At 45.5% G+C, this 21,899-nt stretch overlaps 1 protein-coding gene across 2 annotated transcripts in view; it reads left to right on the forward strand.

Annotated features, from left to right (window-relative positions):
• The window catches only part of LOC122553084 (1-phosphatidylinositol 4,5-bisphosphate phosphodiesterase beta-1), an 800,648-nt gene that overhangs the window by 686,504 nt on the left and 92,245 nt on the right, over window positions 1-21,899 (forward strand). For both annotated transcript variants that reach the window (XM_043696584.1, XM_043696585.1), the window contains exons 22-24: window positions 2,518-2,617; window positions 4,032-4,136; window positions 4,425-4,534. In XM_043696584.1, the coding sequence (XP_043552519.1) occupies window positions 2,518-2,617; window positions 4,032-4,136; window positions 4,425-4,534 (315 nt within the window). The remainder of the gene's footprint in view (window positions 1-2,517; window positions 2,618-4,031; window positions 4,137-4,424; window positions 4,535-21,899) is intronic.

Below are 21,899 nucleotides of genomic sequence, written 5' to 3' on the forward strand. Positions count from 1 at the left end.
ATCCAAGGAGGAACACGAGGGACAATTAGTGGGCGGCACTGTGGCACAGTGATTAGCACTGCTGCCTCGCAGCGCCAGAGACCCGGGTTCAATTCCCGCCTCAGGCGACTGACTGTGTGGAGTTTGCACGTTCTCCCCGTGTCTGCGTGGGTTTCCTCCAGGTGCTCCGGTTTCCTCCCACAGTCCAAAGATGTGCAGGTCAGGTGAATTGGCCATGCTAAATTGCCCGTAGTGTTAGGTAAAGGGGTAAATGTAGGGGTATGGGTGGGTTACGCTTCGGCGGGTCGGTGTGGACTTGTTGGGCCGAAGGGCCTGTTTCCACACTGTAAAGTAATCTAATCTAATGAAGGTAATCTAATGAAGGAACCTTGGCAAAATGAAAAATGCATTGAGACAGAGTACAAAAATACATTGATTATGTTGTCTCTATACTATTTCAGTTATCTTTCTGACTGATGGTTTATTCCTATCAGCAGAGAAATGGGTCCAAGTGACAAGGGCTGTTCTGATTGGCGAGATTTGCTATCGATTGTTTAAAAATGAGGCAGCTTTTGCTGATGCCCAGAAATGTGCGCGATGGCAGTGAAATCTCTGAACTGAATTGAAATAAAGGATGATAAAGCCTAGCAAAGTCCTCAAGAAAGGTGAAGAGGTCAGAACTATATAGGTGGAGGATTAAATAAAAATTAAATGTAGTGATTTTTTAAAACAATTTAAAGAGTGGCTTTATATTACACATATGTATGTGTAAAAATCAGAGGTGATCATGAGCAGTCACAATTTATAATCAAAACATAAATATCAGCAGTCATTCCTTAAAAATAAAGCTATGGAAAGCCATAGTGTGCAAACACCCCACTCTCCACATGGGATGGTGTCCAAAAACTGGGAAAGGTTCGGCTCTTGAATCCTACACTTTGGGATCCACAATAAAGAGGAATTAGTGAGAATGACAGTCAGGAAGAAGTGAAGAATTTGCTCCAAGAAGAATTAGCAATGCCGCACAACAATAATTCAGTAGGCGAAAGACAGGACCGCAGATGCTGGAGATTAGAGTTGAGATTGTGGTGCTGGAAATGCACAGCAGGTCAGGCAGTATCCGAGGAGCAGGAGAGTCGACATTTCAGGCAAAAACCCTTCATCAGGAATAGTCCTGATGAAGGGCTATTTGCCCGAAACGTCGATTCTTCTGCTCCTCGGATGCTGCCTGACCTGCTGTGCTTTTCCAGCACCACACTCAACAATAATTCAGTCCCCAGCCAAGAGCTCTAAATTGAGCAGGCCAGTGCTGAGAATTCTTCAAGAAAGTACTTTCCAGAGTCCTTGCCTTGACTCAACAAAAGAAAAATCATGACCCTTTGTTTGTGTGTTCCCCACGTAGACCAGCCAACCCAGCCACACCCTCATCCTCAAAGCCACGTGCCAACAGGCCTGACCCTCATATGATCCTTAATTGTTTGCGAAGACCAAAAGCAAGAGGAGCAGATGATGTGACCAAATATGAGACACCTTTTGTTAGTTAACTATCATCCTTTAAAGATCTGTTGTGCAGGGGGAGGGGGGGGTGGGGTTGTTGTGGTCCAGCCAATAGTTTCCTCCCTCAGAGCGAGAAGATGCAAATTAAAGTCCCGTAGTAGTGATTGTAATGAGGTCAGTGCAGGGGGAGGGGGGGGGGGGGTTGTTGTGGTCCAGCCAATAGTTTCCTTCCTCAGAGCGAGAAGATGCAAATTAAAGTCCCGTAGTAGTGATTGTAATGAGGTCAGACGGGTGGACCACATAGAATATGAGTTCCCTGATTGGGGCTGTTAATCTGGTCCAATGAGGGAGCCCTGGCTAACAAATATAAACTGGAATGACAAAGGTTCTGTTCACTGTGAGAGCTGGCTCTGAGGGAGCTGGATCAGTGTCAAGGCCTCTCCATGTGTAAGGTGACATGATGACGGGATACCGGCCTCTGTCGAGTTATTTAACCCACCTACTCCAGCGGCAAGTAATAGCATCAAGGGATAGCGAACTATATAAAGATCTGTTTTATCAGTCATGTTAAATATGTTGATATATCATGTGATGTGGGCATTGCTGGCTAGAGGTCAGTCAATCACATTGTTGTCGGTCTGGAGTCACAGATAGGCCAGACCAGATAGGGAGGGCAGATTTCCCTCCCCAATGAACACTAGGGAATGAGATGCGTTCTTAACAAGAATAAACAGTAGATACATGGTCAGCACTAAATTAATGCTTTTGTCCAAATTTGGTTATTTGATTCAAATGTCATCTTGAATTGGGGCCTTGCTGGGATTCAAAACACATCCTCCAAACATTAGTCTGGAGTTCGATATTGGCAGTCCAGTGATGTCACCACTATGTAACCAGCTCTGCTGGTTAATGTTAGAGAAAAAATTTGGAATTTTTAATCATTTGCCCAAACCTTTTGAAAGATGTTTTTTAAACAATTGTATTCTTCCATATTAATTGAAATATGTACATTTTTTAAATAGAAACCTGTCTAATTTTCAGGTTGTGCTACCATCTCTGTCATCGTTACGGATATCGGTCTATGAGGAAGGAGGGAAATTTATAGGCCACCGCATACTGCCTGTACAGGCTATTCGACCAGGTAAGCATACATTTGTTCCGTATACTTGTCTGCAAAATTTTCTGAGGTTTCATTTTATTCCCATTCACTCTTTCTATCTGTACCTTCAATGAAAAGATAAAAAAACACATTACTAGATATTTTCATCGTGCCCTCATCAGGATGCATGCAAGAGTACCAAATCCTAAGCAATCACAACGTTTTATGCTAAAGTAGGAAAGGGCGCTGATTGTTTGGCAAGTCCATAAGGACCATAAGAAACAGGAACAGGAGAAGGCTATTTGGCCCCTTGAGCCTGCTCCACCATTCTATAGGATCATGGCTGACTCGACATTCCTCACATCCACTCTCCTGCCCTTTCCTTGATTCCCCAATTGATCAAGAATCTCTCTCTCTCTCTGCCTTAAATATACACAAGGATTCTGATCCCCACAGCTCTCTCTGTGGCAAGGAGTTCCAAAGACTCACAACTCTCTAAGAGAAGAAATTCTTCCTTATCTCAAATTGACGCATCTTTATTCTGAGTCTATACCCTCTGGTCCCAGACCCTCCCATGAGGGAAACATCCTCTCAGCATTGACCCTGTCAAGCCCCTGAAGGATCCAATATGTTTCAATGAGATCCCCTCTCATTCTTCTAAACTCTAGTGAATAGAATCCCAACCTGTTTAGCTTTTGCTCATAAGACAATTAATCCATACCATTGTTCATCCAAACAAACCTTCACTGAACTGAATCCATTGAAATGATATCTTTCCTCTAGACACTGAATAACACAGTGGCTCAGTGGTTAGCATTGCCTAGCACCAGGGGCCCGGGTTTGATTCCACCCTCAGACGATTGTCTGTGTGGAGTTTGCACATTCTCCCCGTGTCTGCGTTGGTTTCCTCCGGGTTCTCCGTTTCCTCCCACTGTCCAAAGATGTGCAGGTTAGGGTGGATTGGCCATGCTAAATTGCCCACAGTGTCAGGTGCAGTAATCAGGGGGAAATACAGTTTAGGCGGATTGACAATGCTATATTGCCCCGCAGTGTCCAGGGTTGTGCAGGCTAGGTGAATTAATCATGGGAAATGTGGAGTTAGAGGGATGGGGTGGGGTTTGGGTGGAATGCTCTTCGGAGGGTCGGTGTGGATTCAGTGGGCCGAATGGTTTGCTTCCACACTGTAGGGGTTCTTTGATTGAGATATTGCCATGGAGAAACCAATGGGGAACTGCAGGCTCCCCAACATCCCAAATCATTAAGACAAAAATAAAAGCAGAGAGCTTGAACATAATGGGTTGCAAAGGTAGGTTTTATGGTATGATTCTATGTCACGTCTAACAAGTGTAAATGAACCTTCTCACTGATTCGACTGTCTATCTTAACTGGGCTGTTACAGTAACTAGAAGCAAGCTGAAGATTGTATCTGTAATTTTTGTTGTCCATTGTATTTTAGGTTATCACTATATCTGTCTAAGAAATGAACGGAACCAGCCACTGATGCTTCCTGCCCTTTTTGTATACATTGAAGTCAAAGACTATGTCCCTGATACCTTCGCAGGTAAAACAAAAATGAGTTGCTTCACTGTTTCGCTTCAAGTGGTGAGCAAAACTGAGACTCGTGGTAAACAATGGAAGAACACTTCTGCTGACCAAGCTGATCATATCTGTTTATTGATTGCAATCTATATACAAATGTTCAGCAGAGATATTGTAGCCTGGTTTTAAGGGTCTTCGTTCACCGTATAGGTTAATTCGAACTTGTCCGTCACTCTCACTTAAAATTTGATCTGCAGATTGATGTGATTCCTGCAAGTTTTCATCAAACCTATTTGTTTTGTCCTCCCAGATGTAATTGAGGCATTGTCCAATCCGATTAGATATGTGAACCTGATGGAGCAAAGAGCTCAACAACTCGCAGCACTAACTCTGGAAGATGAGGAAGAAGAAAAGAAAGATGTAAGAAGTGCTTTCATCTTTCCTGTTAATGCACAACAGTCTGTTCTCTTCAAAGCCTGTACAACTGGAGGTAATTCCCGGTGGGGGAAGCACACAGGTGGAACACAGCGTGCACACTCACCAGGTTTAAATGTTGACATCAATGGAGGGTCAAATTGGTGGGTGGAATCAATTTTATTCTGAATCACATCAATTCCCCGGCACCAAATTGAGTTAAAATTGTTGCCTGTGTATCGGACAAGTTATTACACCCAGCACTCAGTGTTCCTCCTTTTGTGCAATCTTTGTTACTTGCCAGAAGATTCCCTTGCTCCAGGTTGTCTGGAAGTCATGAATTTAGTCCTGTTCATTTAGGGTTCTGTTCTATTCCACAGCCGATATGGCAATATAACTTTCAGAGGCATGCTCATGACATTGTCACCAAAACAATGCCTGTACCCTGACAATATGAAGTTTTGCCAATTGACTAAAGCACCTGCAGCTATATTTTATGTATATAATAGGAGCTGTGATAAACATGCAATGAATCTTTCCGCACTACCTTGGCGACATCTAGTTCTCATGCTATGGGAGTAAACGTAGGTCTTAAACATGCAGGTGCAGCAAGCTGGGTGATAGTGTGGTGCTGGAAAAGCACAGAGGGTCAGGCAGCATCCAAGGAGCAGGAGGATCGACGTTTTGGTCATAAGCCCTTCATCAGGAATGGGGGGAGGTAACTGGGAAAGTGATAGGTGGATGAAGGCGAGGGAGAAGGTGAAAAGTGTGTAAAGAAGGCAAATGATATGTTGGCCTTCATTGTGAGAGGTTTCATGGACAGGAGCAGGGATGTGTTGTCGCAGTTAGACAGGGTCTTGGTGAGGCCACCCCGAGAATATGGTGTGTAGTTTTGGTCTCCTTTTCTGAGGAAGAATACTCTTGCTCTCGAGGGAGTGAAGGTTTACCAGGCTGGTTCCAGGGACTGACGTATGAGGAGAGATTGACTAGGTTAGGATTGTTTTCTCTGGAGTTCAGATGAATTGAGAAGGGGGTGGTGGGGGGAGGCGTGGATCTCATACAGATAGGGTAGATGCAGGAAGGTGTTCCCATGGCAGGTACGTACAGAACCGGAGTCACAGTCTGAGGGTTCGGGGTGGACCATTTCGGACTGAGATGAGGAGACATTTCTTCACCCAAAGAGTGGTGAGCCTGTGGAATTCATTACCACAGGAAGTAGTTGATAACCAAAACATTGAATGTATTCAAAAGGCAGCTACAATGGGAGCAAATGGGATCAAAGGTTATGGGGAGAAAGCAGGATTAGGCTGTTGAGTTGGATGATCGGCCATGAATATAATGAATGCCAGAGCAGGCTTGAAGGGCTGAATGGCCTCTTCCTGCTCCTATCTTCTCTGTTTCTATCTTCTAAACAAACAGAATTTGTTGGCAAAATTCAGCAGGTCTGGCAGCATCTCTAGAGAGAAAGCAGACTTAACATTTCAAGTCCTAGTAACCCTACTTCAGAACTGATACTAGCTAGAAAAACGTCACATATATGCTGAAGACAAGGAAGTGGGCTGTGAGGGGTGCAATGATTGTGATGAGTTCAGCAGGTTGACCTCATAGAATATGAGTTCCCTGATGAGGGCTTTTAATCTGGCCCAATCAGGGAGCCCCAGCTGACAGATTAAAAACAGGAATTTCAGACATTCTGACACTCTGAGAGCAGACTCTGAGGGAGCTGAATTCGTGTCAAGGACTCACCGTGTGTAAATAAAGGGTGACGGGATACCTTGTGGAGTTATTTCAGTGACGATGAGAGTAAAGCATGTTCCTGAAGAAACTCACTCACAACAATCATCTTTGAGTTGGGGTAAACATTTCCAGCATCATGCCATTGTTTGGGAATTTTGACTTGTTAAAACCTGGCGTCAAAGTTTGGGCCCAGATTGTGGAAGAATGCGTTATTATTTTCTGAGCAAATGACATTGGGGCTGTTGAGAAACAGTGAGTAATTCTCCTGACTGCTTGTGGACCCACAGCTTTTTTGGCTATTAGGAGCCAAACTTTCCCTGAGGCACCAGATACCAAAGCCTTTCAAGAGTTGACCGACTTAATGAAGAATATTACAAACCAAAGCCTGCTCTAATTTTGAGATGCTATCGGTTTTACTCAGCAATTTGTGGACCGGGGACTCCACATCAAAATTTTTGACTCGGTTAAGATGTCTGGCAGAGGCATGTGGTTTTGATTTAACCCTGAGCAGAATGCTTAGAGACCATTTGGTATGTGGGATTAAAGATGTAACCCTGCCAAAGCTCCTAGCAGCTGAAACCCAACTGGATTTCAAATAGATACTACAACTGGCTTTGTCACTGGAAAATCGACAAATGGAGTAAATGATTGCAGGCTGTTCCGATGGAAATGGACACCTTTGCCCATCCAGTTGAGCTTGGGGATCACCACTTGAGTGAAGGCAATGTCATAGCCACACTCAGGACATATCCTGAACAGAGGGACTCTCGGTTCGCCAGCAAAACCCCAAGACAAAGCCACGCCTCGGCCAAACAGTTAATATTTTCTTCTGGACTCGGGCCAGCAAGCCATTGTAGTTGCCAGTATACTGACTCAAGGCTGCAAAAGAGTCCCATTAGGCCCGAATTGTGTAAGAGAATTCATAGGCCAGTATCCAGGAGGGTCCGCACCCTGGAAAGTCCACCCACAACTGGTTCGGGACAGTTACATAGCTTAACAACATCAGTATCAGATCCAATCAAAATAAATGTCTGGTTAAATGGTCACCTGGTTCCAATGGAGGTCAATACCCACGTGGCCATTTCAGTGATCGCAGAACCACTCTTTCATAATATTCACCCTGGACTCCAACCCTTATATTTCTACAAGACCTCGGCTAGACTGAGAACCTATACCGAGGAACCTTTACAGATTAAGGTTCAACTTTGGTTCTGTTCTCTTACGAGAAGCAGCTGGTTCAGTTCCCACTGATTGTAGTAAAAGGCTCGGGTCCAAGCTTGATGGGGCAAAATTGGTTGAGAGAGATTCATAGAATCTCTACAGTATGGAAACAGGCCCTTCGGCCCAACAAGTCCACACTGACCCTCCAGAGAGTAACTTACCCAGACCCTTTCCCTTACCCTGTTATCTAGTACTTACCACTGACGAATGCACCTAACCTGCACATCCCTGAACACTATGGGCAATTTAACATGGCCTTTTCACCCTAACCTGCACATCTTTGGATTGTGGGACGAAACCAAAGCACCCAGAGGAAACCCACGCAGACACGGGGAGAATATGCAAACTCCACACAGACTGGAGTCAAACCTGGGCTGGAGTCAAACCCGGGTCTCTGGCGCTGTGAAGCGGCAGTGCTGACCACTGAGCCACCGTGCTGCCCCAATTCACTGAGATTGGCTCAACATTTTTCGATTAGAAAATGGCTGCCTGAGTGAACTCCTAATTAAATACCTGGACGCTTTACAGGAGAGTCCAGGAACTATCAAAGGAGCCAAGGCCACCTTGCATGTGGACAAGGGTGTTTCTGCAAGGCTTGCACATGCCATTCACTTTATGGGAAAAAGCAGAGGCAGAAATCAGGAGGCTGGGAAGCAAAGCAGTGATCAAACCAGTCGAGCTTGTGGAATGGGCAGCACTGGTCAGAGCAATTGTAAAGCCCGACAGATCGGTTCACCTTTGTGGGATTTCAAACAAATGGTAAACCACTTCTTGCAGCTAGATAAATACACAGTCCCTCACATGGAGGATTAAAAATCAAACCTGGCAGGGGGGCTGTCCTTCACGAAACTGGAGATGAGCCATGTGTACCTGCAATAGCAGTCAGATGAAGATTCCTAGATGTTACAATTAATACCCGTGAAGGTTTGTACCAGTATACAAGACGGCCATTTGGGGTATCATCAGCCTGTGTAACTTTTCAGCGGAGAACATTTTACAAGGTCTACCCCAGGCCGCCATTTTTTTAGATGACATGCTAATAACAGGGAAGACCAATAAGGAGCACTTCGAAAACTTGGACAATGTCCTTAGATGTTTCTCCCAGGTGGACATGCGCCTTAGAGGGGAAAAACGTGTTCCAGGCTCCCCAAGTGACTTACTTAGGCTACAGAGTCAACCAGACTGTGTTACACCTGGAAGGTAAAGTGAGGGTGGTCAAAGGTGCCCAGGCTCCTACATCTGTACCAGAGCTTAGGCCTTTCCTTGAGTTGGTGAATGATTACAGAAAGTTCATACATACATTCTGGGACCTCTGCATCAACTCCTACAAAATGGTACATCTTTGGGCTGGTACGGTTCCTCAGTGGTCAGCACTGCTGCCTCACAGCACCAGGGACATAGTTTTGATCCCTGCCTCGGGTGGAAGAATTGTCTGTGTCGAGTTTGCACGTTCTCTCCATGGGTGGGTTTCTTCCCACAATCCAAAGATGTGCAGGTTAGGGTGAATTGACCATGCTAAATTGCCCATAAGTGATAGTCAGAGGTAAATATAGGGTAGGGGAATGGGTCTGGGTGGGTTACTCTTTGGAGGGTCAGTGTGGACATGTTGGGTTGAAGGGCCTGTTTCCATACTGTAGGGAATCTAATCTAATCTTCGAAATGATCATGCAGCCAAGCTATAGTTTTCAGGGAAGTGAAGATACAACTATCATCCTCGCAGGTATTGGCACACTATAATCCTGAGCAAGATCTGGTATTGACATGCAGCCTTGGGGTGGTATTAGCTCAGAGGAGGTCGAATGGAGAGGAACGCCCAACAGCATATGCACCTAGGATGCTGGCTAATGCACCCAGATAGAGAAAGAAGGTTTGGTGGTCATATTTGCAGACAGGAAGTTCCACCAATATCCTTATGGACTTAAATTTGTAACAGTAACAGGCCACAAACCCCGGCGATGTCTACTTTCAGATGACAAGGCAATGCTGCCCATAGCTTCAGGCCAATTCAGCGGTGGGCTGTAATACTGAGTGTGTCCGGGAGGTTCAGTAGAAAATGTAGATGCATTGAGCCGCCTCCCACTGGTGATACCACCATTGGAAGAGTTCGTAATGGTTTTAAATTTTCTGGACACGCTTCCAGTCACAGCTGACTACATCAGACTTTGAACACAGAAAGACCTGCTCCTGGTAAAACTGGAACAGTAGGTGGTGATGGGCAAATCCAAAGGGCGGTCACAACCAGAATTGGATCCTTTTTGGACCCGGAGAGACCAGATCACCATCGATGATGGCGTATTATTACAGGGAGCAAGAGGGATGGTCCCGAGCAAAGGGTCACCTCCACAGGGATATCCAGGGGTTTTCATAATGAAGATGTTGGCAACAAATTATGTCTGGTGGTCAGGATCAGATGCCAACACAGCTTCCTTGGTGGGGCAGTGCCCAGAGTGCCGACAAGGACAAGAATTACTGCCAGCATCTCCCCCATGTTCGTGGGAAAGGCTGGGTAAACCCTGGACTCAGAAACACATCGCCTATGCCAGTCCTTTCATGGGCTCAGTGTTCTTAGTCATTGGCCGCCCAGTCAAAGCAGCTGGACATGCAGAGAGTTCATTCATCAAACACGGGATGATGATCAAAAGACCATCTGTGTCTTTTGCAATACATGGACTCCCATTAAGGATGATCACAGATAACGGGCCATTGTTTACATGCAGGGAATTTGAGTCTTTCTGAAAGTGACTTGGGATATAACGTTTAAGGACAGCTCCACTCCATTCATCATCCAATGGCCTGGTAGAAAGAGCAGTCCAAACTTTGAAGGCAGGTTTAAAGAAACAGCCTGCAGTTTCACTAGATACCAAACTGTCCCAATTCCTATTCGATTATCCGGCCACCCCCTCATGGAGCCACAGAGATTGCTCCAGCAGAGTTGCTAATAGGGAGAAGACTCTGAACCTGGTTAATTCGGATCTTCCCAGAACTCGGGGGGACGGTGGGGGGGGGCTGAAATGGCATCAGGAATGCCAGTGCCGGCCACCAAATTTCGCCAAGTAAAAGAGACGGCTTACTTCAGGGAATGAAGTTTGTTGTAGGAATCATGAGAATGGCCTTGCATGGGTTAGAGGCATGGTCAACACAAGGTCAGGTCTAGTGCCATATTAAGGAGCGACGGTCCTCAACAAGGTCATGGACCATATGGAAGCGGCAAATCCGCAGACAGTGTGGGAGAAAAATGTGCCCGGCCCCTTCGGAACAGTCACAAAGACTGTCAGAACCATGGGTTCCCTCTCTCTCAAGTGTTGAAGAGACCTCTGAATCTGAGGTGGACATAGCAGATCTCGCAGCATTGACACCTTTGGCATCGGAAGAAGAGAGTTTCTCCCGAGGTGTTCCTGGCGCAAGGGGTGAGCTCCCTTGCATTCGTTGCGCCTGTATCCACCGCAGATTCTGGAACCTGACCCTGTGCTAAAACACCCCAGGAGGAGCTACAAGGAAAAGGACCAGCCTATGTCCTCGGACTCCAAGGGCGACAGATGTAGTGATTGTAACGAGATCAGCCAGGTGGACCTCATAGAATATGGATTCCCTGATTGGGGCTGTTGACCTGGTCCAATCAGGGAGCCCCGGCTGACAGATAAAAACTGGAATGTCTCCAACTCTATTTGGATTTAGTCCCTACCCTCCCCCCCACTGTTTTGATCACACAGCACTGCCCTTTTGATGTGAAGGGCGCCGCAGGGAGTGGAGTGCATCATTTCTCCCTCCAACTCTATTTGGATTTAGTCCCTACCCTCCCCCCCCACTGTTTTGATGACACAGCACTGCCCTTTTGATGTGAAGGGCAGTGTTTGTCACTGGCCACCCAGGTGTTTTTCTGTCTTCCTGGTGGTGGAATTTGAATAAAGATTCGTGCACTTTGTGTCTTTCGCTGTGTCTCACACCTGCACACACACACACCATGGGTGCTGGGGATAAAATAAGCACTACTGCACTTAGGTGGTAGTGTGGGGGTTAATATATATTAAAAAAAAGAGAAAAAAAAGAAAATAAACAGGAATTAAAAAAAACAGGTGTGCTTGCCCTTTGAGGTGAAGGGCAGTGTTTGTCACTGGCCACCTGGGTGTTTTCCTATCTTCCTGGTGGTGGAAATTGAAAAAAAAACTGGAATGTCACACCTGCACACATACAACATGGGTGCTGGGGGAAAAAATAAGCACTACCACAGTTAGGCGGTAGTGTGGGGGTTAAAAAAAAACTGGAATGTCACACCTGCACACACACAACATGGGTGCTGGGGGAAAAAATAAGCACTACCACAGTTAGGTGGTAGTGTGGGGGTAAAACAACAAAAAAAGAACAGGAGTGTCAAACATCCTGCTTACTGTGAGAGCTGGCACTGAGGGAGCTGGATCCACATCAACAACTCTCTACTTGTAAATAAAGGATGATTTGGTGACGGGATACCAGCCTCTCTGGAGTTATATCAGAATAGTAGGAAAAAAACCAGGAATGTCAGAGGTTCTGTTCAATCTGAGAGCTGGCTCCAAGGGAGCTGGATCAGTGTCAAGTGCTCTCCACATGAGCTGGTGACGGGATACTGGCCTCTGTGGAGTTATTTCAGGGTGTGCTCATTTTTTTAGGCAAACAGGAGCGTTCCTGCACCTGAATGTCAGACAATTCAAGTACTGAGTCTCATGAAGTAGAAAAGTTGCGGAAAGTCCAAGACCAGTGACCCGAACAGTGGGGTGCTGCTGTGAGGTCAGCAGCTATCCTCAGGTAAATAAGGAGAAGGTAAAACCACATGATGCGGGTCCTATACAATACTATCTGTGCATATGATAATGAGACCAGTGACTGGGAAGGATTAATAGAAAGAAGGGGGTGTATTTTCTCAATGTGGGTGAAGGAGGACCATTTCTTCTCCGATTGTAATCGTAAAAAAGATGATCCCACAAACAGGAATGTCAGAGGTTCTGTTCAATCTGAGAGCTGGCTCCAAGGGAGCTGGACCAGTGTCAAGGCCACTCCATGTAAGTAAAGGGTGAAGGGACACCGGCCTCTGTGGAGTTATTTCAAAGAGGGAGGGGTAGTGAGCCAGCAGGTGGAGATGGAAGCTCAGAGACAGATAATGACAGTTAGACAAAGAGATGGATGATGGTGTGCCAGGGCGAAACAAGGTTTTCTAGAAGTTTTTTTTAAAATGGCTTTTCTGCTTTCTGTTGCTTTTGTTCTTTATCTCACTTTGCTAAATGCTGACACGTATTTTAGCTGACCTGGTATCCGTAAGGAACAGGCTTGGAGTCATTGGGAGCAGATCTGGGCACCACACCTCTATCAGGATTCATAAGCCTGGAAGGAAACACAGATTTCCCAAAGGGATACCTGGACACCAAGCAGTAAGCCAAGAGAATAAATGAAACAAATTAGTGTTATGTTCTCTGGAATATACCAAAGTAAAGGGCATTTATTTAAAGTTTTCAAGACATTAAGATCAACTGGAATTTAAAGTGGGAATTTTATTGGGAATTAATACAATGGGGTTACAACAGAAGGTACGAGAGGACTATTCCGAAGAAGGGTCTCTCGACCCGAAATGTTAACTGATTTCTCTCCTCAGATGCTGCCAGACCTGCTGAGCTTTTCCAGCAATTGCTGATTTTGTCACAACAGGAGTCAGATGGTACCTTTCAAGCTAACACTCTAAGGCACATTTTAGCATGCATGAACCTTGAACAGCCTAAGGGTCCATGTCAGCAGAAAAGATTGGAGAGGAACCTTGTACACTCTCAGGCTTGTATCAACCTTGGAGGGCAGACTAGAAAGTTAAAAAAAAAATTCCTGCAGCCAGGATAAGTGGAAGACCTGAGATGGATGATTCCTGTTTACTGTACAAAAATGAAATGCAAACAACATATGTGTATATCATTGCAGAGGGATAAAAATAGATTATTTTCTGTATGTGTTGGGCCGATCCAAGGCAGACTCTATCTCCCTCTGAGGTTACTTGAATAAAGACAAGATTAACCTGCTTACCTCAGTACTTTTGCAATAAAGAAACTGCAACAAACTGAAAAGATAGGTCAAGAGAAACCATTTCCACTAAGTGGGGACTTCTTGGACAAGGGGTCACAGTCAAAGAAGTAAGAACTGGACGTGTCAGGCGTGAAATTAAGATACAAATCTCCAAGGAAAAGATGGTCGAGTTTAACAGTTCTCCTTTGCAAACCCTCTTGTGGTGTAGTGTACCAGCAGACACTCAGACAAAGCCCCACCATCAGCGGCTGTCTTTGTGTGGGATCATATTTCTATCAGGCAGCTGTCATTCGTTGCATCGCCCTGGGAAAGCTGCTTTAATTAATTGTCTTTCGAAATTGTTCTTTCTTTTAATTTTATTGGTGGGAGAATTATAAATTGAATAAATCGGTTTCTGGCAAGCTTGCTGAAGAGCTGAGGTGACAAATCATTTTCACGAGCCTGTTGGCGGTCGCAGAGTCGATTTGAAAGCTCAATTCATCATTCGCAAACATTTTAATTCTCCATGCAGAATGTAAGCGCTGCTCTATAAATCTGGACTGTTGTACTGCAAGGTGACATGCAGCGTTGGCCAACTCACTCCATGATGTAGCTCGTGCACTTAAGTGAAATTAGTATTGTCTTCTTTCAAAATGTTCCCATTTCTTCATTCCTACTTTCTATTGTAATTTTGTTAAATGCTGAAATTATTTCAATTGCAGTGTGCTTCTATGACAAACTCAACTATAATCTGTCTAGTGGAGTTCTAAAGCATGTCTTGAAATGTGCTTTTCACTGGTAATTGGTCAGCAAAAGCATTTCATGGGGGTTATTTTCCAGAGGAATACTGTAGAAACGCAGCGAGAATATCTGCCCGAAACTGGAATACACGGTTATTATCTCCATGTTACATAAAGCTGCACTGGAGAAGGTGCGAAATGAAAATGGTTTTGTTTTATTCATTCATGGGATGTGGGCGTTACTGGCCGGGCCAGCAATTATCAGCATGACAGCAAGACTGAGAGGTTAAAGCTATCGAGGGAGGCCAAACAGATCATGGCTGCTTCCTCCAGAAAGGGAAAAGCTGAGCGTGACTTAGTGAGTGCTTTAAAATTGCAACAACCTTGTTTCTAATCTGCTCTATTTTTCAATTCATGGGATGGTCCAAAATTAGGGATCACAACTGTAAGATAGTCAATATTAAATTCAAAAAGGGATTCGAGAGGGATTTGTTACTGAAAGCCTGCTAGGAGTATAGAACTCGCTAGCACATGGATTAGTTGAGGTGATTGGATAGAGATGCATTGAAAGGAAAGCCGAAAGGGGAAAGAATTGAAGGATATGCTGATAAAGAGAAACCAAGCTGGATGGGAGATTGCTTGCCTGGAATTTAAAACCATAAAATTTTAGGAGCAGCATTAGACCATTCGGCCCAGCAAGTCTGCTCTGCCATTTGGTCATGGTTGATAGGTTTCTCTAACCCATTCTTCTGACTTCTCCCCTTAACCCTTGGCCCCATTGCCACTCAGGAACCTATCTATCTCTGTCTGAAATACGCTCAATGGCTTGGCCTCCAAAGCAGTGAGATTCACAGATTCATCAACCTCTGGCTGAAGAAATTCCTCATCATCTCAGTTCTGGAGGGTCATCTCTTGACCTTGAGGCTGTACCTTTGGGATAAAGCAATACGGGACACCAGTAGGGATGAGTGGCCTGATTCTATGCTGCGAATTGGAAGTAATTAATAATTCTGGAGTGCAGTTTGTTGGAAGTCTGAATCAGCTACCTCAGTGTCTGGTCTTACTGCTTCAGAGTTGAGGAAACATAAAATGAAGCAAAATAGCAACAACTGAGCCAAGTTCTAAATTCAAAATCAACCACACTTATACAACCTGTCACTGTAATTTGCCCTCCTGGAATTCTGCTGAATTTGGGTATATCCCCTGCAAATTGAGCATATCTATTGTGAGATTCAGCACTCAAAGCTGAACTCAGTATGCTAGATGGCATCCATCTGAACCTCCTCAGTTTTGAACTCCCAACCCTTCACCTTTGAACTCTCAACCCCTCACCTTTGAACTCCTAACTCCTCACCTTTGAACTCCCATCTCCTTGCGATAAAAGCTAATATCATAACCCGTTTAATTTTTGTTCCTGTGCTTTGTCAGGTCTCATACTTGTCCACATTGACCTTCATCTGCAAAAGGTCACGGGCCATTACTCTGTCTCTGCTCCTCTGTAACTGCCTACTCCAATCGCATAACTCATTGCCCCTCCTCACTTAGCATCACCATTTATCCTCTAACCTTCCTTTCAAGATTTAATTGATGTGGCAAAAACAGTCACGGATCCTGGTAGACATCACTTTTCAAATTCACCTAGCCAGGCCCATTCCCCTACTCTATTACTCCACATATGCCCTGACTAATGCACCAAACCTACACATCCCTGAACATTATGGGCAATTTAGCTTTGGCCAATTCACCGTCTTCTGAGAGTCGGTGTGGACTTGTTGGGCCAAATGGCCTGTTTCCACACTATAGCGATTCTATGATGACTTCAATATTGTCCGTTTTAACTCCTCCTCCCCCCTGTCGCGAGCATAAAAATAATCATCTTCCAGCTCCTCTCAGTACTGAAGAAGAGCCATACTTGACTTGAAACGTTGACTCAGTTTCGCTCTCCACAGATGCTGCCAGACCTGCTGAGATTCTGACTCTGTCAGCTCTTGCCGCCATTGTTGACAGACAATATTCAAGACACATTTCAAGGCTCTGAAGAAAGATGAGGTTGCCACAGTCTTACTAGATGATAGAGTTGTTCTCTCATTCGACAGAGAGAGAGAGACAACTGGTAAAACAAACAAGGGCAAGATTTATACAAGGAACAGTAGAGCCTTATGTAGTGTGTTAGAATGGATACACCTAGGGGTTCAGGTATATAATTCTTTGAAGTTTGCATAATGTGTCGACAGGGTGGTTAAGAAGGCGTTGAGCATGCTTGCCTTCATTGCTCAAAGCTTTGAGTTGAGGAGTTGAGACATTATGTTGAGGCTGTACAGGACATTGGTGAGGCCCATTCTGGAATACTGTGTCCAGTTCTGTTATACGAAGGCTGTTACCAAGCTGGAGAGGGTTCAGAAGAGATTTAACAGGATGTTGCTGGGAAAGGAGGGTTTGATTTATAAGGAGAGGTTGGGACTTTTTCATTGGGGCATAGGAGGTTGAGGGTTGATTTTAAGAAGGTTTATGAAATCATGAGGGGTTAGATAAGGTGAATGGCAGGTGTCTTCTCCTGAGGGTGGGAGATTTCAAGACTGAGGGCATATTTTTCAGATGAGAGGAGAAAGATTTAAAAGAGGCATGAAGGGCAACATTTTTACACATTGGTTTGTGTGTGGAATGAACTTCCAGAGAAAGTGGTGGATGCAGGTACAGTTGCAATATGTAAATGATACTCAGAGAAGTACACGGATAGGAAAGGTTTGGAGGGATATGGGCCAGGAGCAGGCAGGTGAGACCAATTTAGCTTGGGATTATGATCGGTACGGACCGAAGGCTCTGTTTCCGTGCTGTCTGACTCTGTGGTGGTGGTTTTACCTGCCTCAGGTGAGGGGAGATGTTGAAAAGGAGAATCCTTTAACAATTATCTCAGCTGGTGTGGCAATCGAACTCATGGATGTTGGTGTCACTCTGCATTACCAACGAGCTATGCAGCCAACTGAGCAAGTCAACGTCACCACATGAACTGTGCCTCTCCTTCCCCTGGGACTGATCGATCTCCTGCACTTGGTGTTTACTGTTTTGTATCTGGGCACTCGCTTGTCGGGAAAGATAGCCAAGTGAGGGTTATCCCTGACAAAACAATCCAGACTCTTGGGATTGACATTCAATTTAATTCAGCAAATGTGGAATAAAAAAAACTTGTAAAAGCTCACTCTGTCATGACTGAATTGTCGTAAAAACTTGTCCAGTCCACTGATGTCCTTTTAGGGAAGGACATTTACCACCCTCACCCCACTTCAAGCCACAGGCTCTCAAAACTTGTGGAATCCTAGAATCCCTCCAGTGTGCCCATTCAGCCCATTGAATCTGCTCGGCTATCCAAAGAGGTCAAGGCTGATCTGCTTTTCCCCCGAAACTCTTTGATACCCTGATTGACTAAAACTCTATTGCAGCATTGAGTGTAGTTAATGACCTAATTTTGGCAGTCCCATGTGGTTAAGAACTCCACAGATCCTTACCTGGTCTGGCCGAGAGGTGCCATCAGACACATTGCAGAATGGTTGACTCTTAAATGCCCTCAAAATGGCCGAATATAGCCTCCTCTCCTCTGCCAAACACCCCCCAGGGAGGTGAGGAAGACAGCTCATCACCTTTTCAATGGCAATTAGGGATTAGGGACAGCCGCATTCCACAAATGAAAGTGCTAAAAGCAGTGTGTAAGTGAGATGTTGAACATACAGAATCTCTACAGTGTGAAAACAGGCCATTCAGCCCATTGAGTCACACCAACCCTCTGAAGAGCATCTCACCCCGTCCCTGTATTTCCCATGGCTAACCCACCTAACCTGCACTTCCTCCAAGACACAATGGGGCAATTTAACACGACCAATTCACCTATCCTACATGGCTTTGTGGGAGGAAACTAGAGCACTCGGAGGAAACCCACACAGACATGGGGAGAATGTGCAAACTCCACACAGACAGTCGCCTGAGGCTGGAATCAAATCCAGGTCCCTGGCGCCGTGAGGCAGCAGTATTAAACACTGGGCTACCGTGGTGCCCATGTTATGGCCCATGTGCCATGTGTTCAACATTGCAAAGCAGGCACCAGACCCACTCCACTTCACATTCCTAAACAGAGCGCATCTCACTTCTTCCAAACGAAAGCTAAAAGGCTATTCCTGGTGAACTTGTGAGCACCACTTTGTGAAGTGCAATAGCATTGTTGGGTAAAGTTGTTAAACCAGTAAACTTTTGCACCTTTGGGTTAGTAGTTGTTTAATCAGGTGTTGTAACATTTCTTTGGAAATTTCAAGGACTGTTTGTACTGTACTGAGAATGATAAGGTTTTGAGACAAATGTTGCAAGGGAGTTGGAGTAGGAGGTGGTCTGCATATGGCCAAAATCTGTCTATAGTAGCTGCTTAGTTTTTTCTTCTGTGTCCATTCACGGGAAAATTTTAACTTGCTTTCGATCCATTCAGTTCCATTCCTCCTGTTCCCTCTGAGATCCTATTTACCCAGCTTCTCATCTTGTTCCTGTACCCCTCCCCCTTGCCCACCCCCAATCTTCAGTCAGACTGCAATTTCTTCCCCCATCTACAGAACCTCACCTCACCCCACGTCAAACCACAGGCTGTCAATACTCATAGAATCCCTACAGGATGGAAGCAGGCCATTCGGCCCATCAAGTCCACACTGACTTTCCAAAGAGCATCCCACCAAGACCCTATCTCTGTAACTCTGCATTTCGCGTGGCCTATCCAGCTAGCCCGTGGGCAATGTAGCATGGCTAATCCACCTAACCTGCACATCGTCGGACTCCTGAGCCTTTTACTGTCTCGCTGCCTACTTAGATTTGAAGCATTCTTTGATAGCCTCTAGTGTATTATGCACATTCAGGAAGCATTCCTTTGAAACCGTTACATGACATTCCTGTAACAGTACCTTCGGGTATTCCCTCTGGGTGATAGAGTCAGTGTAGTGTGTTCAGTCAATCAGTCATACATGTCATGCATCAATAAGCACAGAGATCTGACTATGTATATATTTTATATCAAATTGTTAGTGTTGTTCATAAAATTCAAGACATCTGTCTCAGTAAGAACCCAATCTCTGTGGCATACATTACATGAGCTATTATATGGGGCAGCACGTAGACCTATCATACTGACAGTGTTATTTAATCCAATTAACCTCTGCAGTCTATATCTACCTCTCTGTATCCATTTTACATTCTCCAAAGAGCTCATGGAAACGTCAGCAGGCCTGTACCTCACCCCCAAGATATTATCCGGGCCTAATCTTGCCAACCTCAGCCTTGTTCTTCTTACTCCATCCATGATAGTGCCCTTTGTACCACCACTCGATCAGCAATCATCTCAAAGCTAGCACACACAGCTGCCACTGTGCATCAGTGGAGCAGGGAGGGCATGGTGAAGGGGGTACCAATCAAGCGGGCGTCTTAATCCTGCAGTGATGTGGAGCTCCTTGAATGTTGTTGGAGCTACACTCATCCAGCCATGTGGAGAGTATTTGATTACACTCCTAACTGGTGCCTTATAGGCAGCAGTCAGGTATTTAGGAGTGGGTGTCAGAGCTATCTGATAATTATAAGCCCTGTAGATTTGATAGGGACCTTTCACTGTGGCAGTGGATTCTGGGTATGTCTTTCATCCATTTGGTTTCTTGGTTTCCTCACTTCCTCCCCCTCCGTCTCTCTCCCTCTCTCTCTCTCTCTCTCTCAGTCTCTGGCTCTCTGTCTGTCTGTCTGTCTCTCTCTCTCTCTCTTTCTCTCTCTCCCTCTCTCGCTCTCCAGGATGCTTATCCATTTCCCTTTGGGAAACCCTTGATCACATCCACTTCTCTCACACTCTCGGGCAGCGGCGTCTTAACCACTCGGTGCGTGACAAAATTCTGAACACTCAGACAGGGGAACGAAAGAAAGGAGAAAAGAGAAAAATGAAGGAAAGAAAGCAAATAATGGAGGTGGAGGGGGAGAGCAACAATGAGAAACGGAGAGGAAAAGATGGTGGCAACAGAAAGGGCGAGAAAAAGGGGAAAAGGGACAGAAATGATGAAAGGGTTTGGAGGAAAAGGGCAAAGCACAGGTATTACCATCACACTTGAATAGTTTTGTTGATGCAACATTGGCTGGAAATAAGCTTTTATTCCTCTTTCTCTTGACTTTAAAACTGTGAACAGTTGTCCCCAGGCATGGGTCTGTATGTGGATGGTAACCTAAGGTTGAACGACACCTTTTTGGCTGGTTTGGATAGTGCCAGTTTTCAGAGCCTGTCCCCAATGTCCAGTGGAAATCTCTTCACGCTGACTTGCGGCAGGTGATTAGCTGGGAGCTGTAATTCCTGTGGTTGCCAGGAGACCATGACTCAGTGGCTCTCATGATAACCGGAGAGTTTTGGTGACTCAGAGCTTTCGAAAAGAGACTGCAGAAACACTTATAAATTTGATCAGGGAGGTGGAGGCAATGCCGGTCAGTGTTCAGGCGAGTCAAAGGATGTCCTCTGACAAGCTCGACGAAGACCTGGGTAACAACAGGCAGCCAGTGAGCTGCTCTGTGCTTGGCATAGCAAGACTCAACCAAGATTCAGTGAGTATCCCCAGCTCTGGGCTTTGCAACAGTTGTGTTTGCGTGTACGAATTACTGCCCCTCTCCGTTGGGTGCCGGCGTGTGTGTCAGTTATGACTCGGGGGCAGCACACTCACCTCTGAGTCAGAATGTTGTGGGTTCAAGGCTGATTCCAGGACTTGAATCATGGAAATCAAGACTGATTCTCCCGGGGAGTGCCGGACTATTTGAGGTGTGGTTTATCTGAAAAAGATCTCGCCTGAAGCCCTGTCAGGTAGATTTAAGGGAATTCTCATCTCCCCAAAGTGAAAGTCAATGGCCCAGAAAGTAACTTGCTCCCCACCCCACAACCATAATATCCTGCAAGGATGCTGTGTGGGTGAAGAGCTAATCTGTGTTCAATTGGAAAAGAAACAATGATTTTTCTTGCATTGCAAGTGGTAAAGTCAAATTAATGATAAAGCTTATATTGCAAATACCAATTCCAGGCTATTACTCTGTCTGTTGACAACGCTCCAAACTGTCCCATGGGACTCCGGGAATCCAAGCATAATCTCCAGGACATTCCAGGGAGAAAGATCTCAGAGGCAGTGTGGAGCCTTAGAATGACGTCAGCACACGCGATTGTTTGGTTGTGCCACTGATGGCCCTCTGCATGAGTAGGTCACTCAGTCTCCACCCCCTCCCACCTCCTGCCACACTAGCCCTGTAGGCGAATGTAGAGGAGACTGCATCGGGGCTCTACATTGGGGAGACAGGACGCCTCCTCACAGAGCGCTTCAGAGAACTTCTCCGGGACACCCACACCACTAACCCCACCACCTCGTAGCCGAACACTTCAACTCCCCCTCCCACTCCGCCAAAGACATGCAGGTCCTGGGCCTCCTCCATCGCCACTCACTAACCACCCGACGTCTGGAGGAAGAACACCTCATCTTCCGCCTTGGTACCCTCCAGCCCCATGGCATCAATGTGGATTTCATCAGTTTCCTCATTTCCCCTCCCCCCACCTTAATCCCAGATCTAACCTTCCAATTTGGCACCACCCTCATGACCTGTCCAACCTGTCCATCTCTCTTCCCACC

The sequence above is a fragment of the Chiloscyllium plagiosum genome, chromosome 9 (genome assembly GCF_004010195.1).
Source record: "Chiloscyllium plagiosum isolate BGI_BamShark_2017 chromosome 9, ASM401019v2, whole genome shotgun sequence".
Classification (NCBI taxonomy): Eukaryota; Metazoa; Chordata; class Chondrichthyes; order Orectolobiformes; family Hemiscylliidae; genus Chiloscyllium; species Chiloscyllium plagiosum.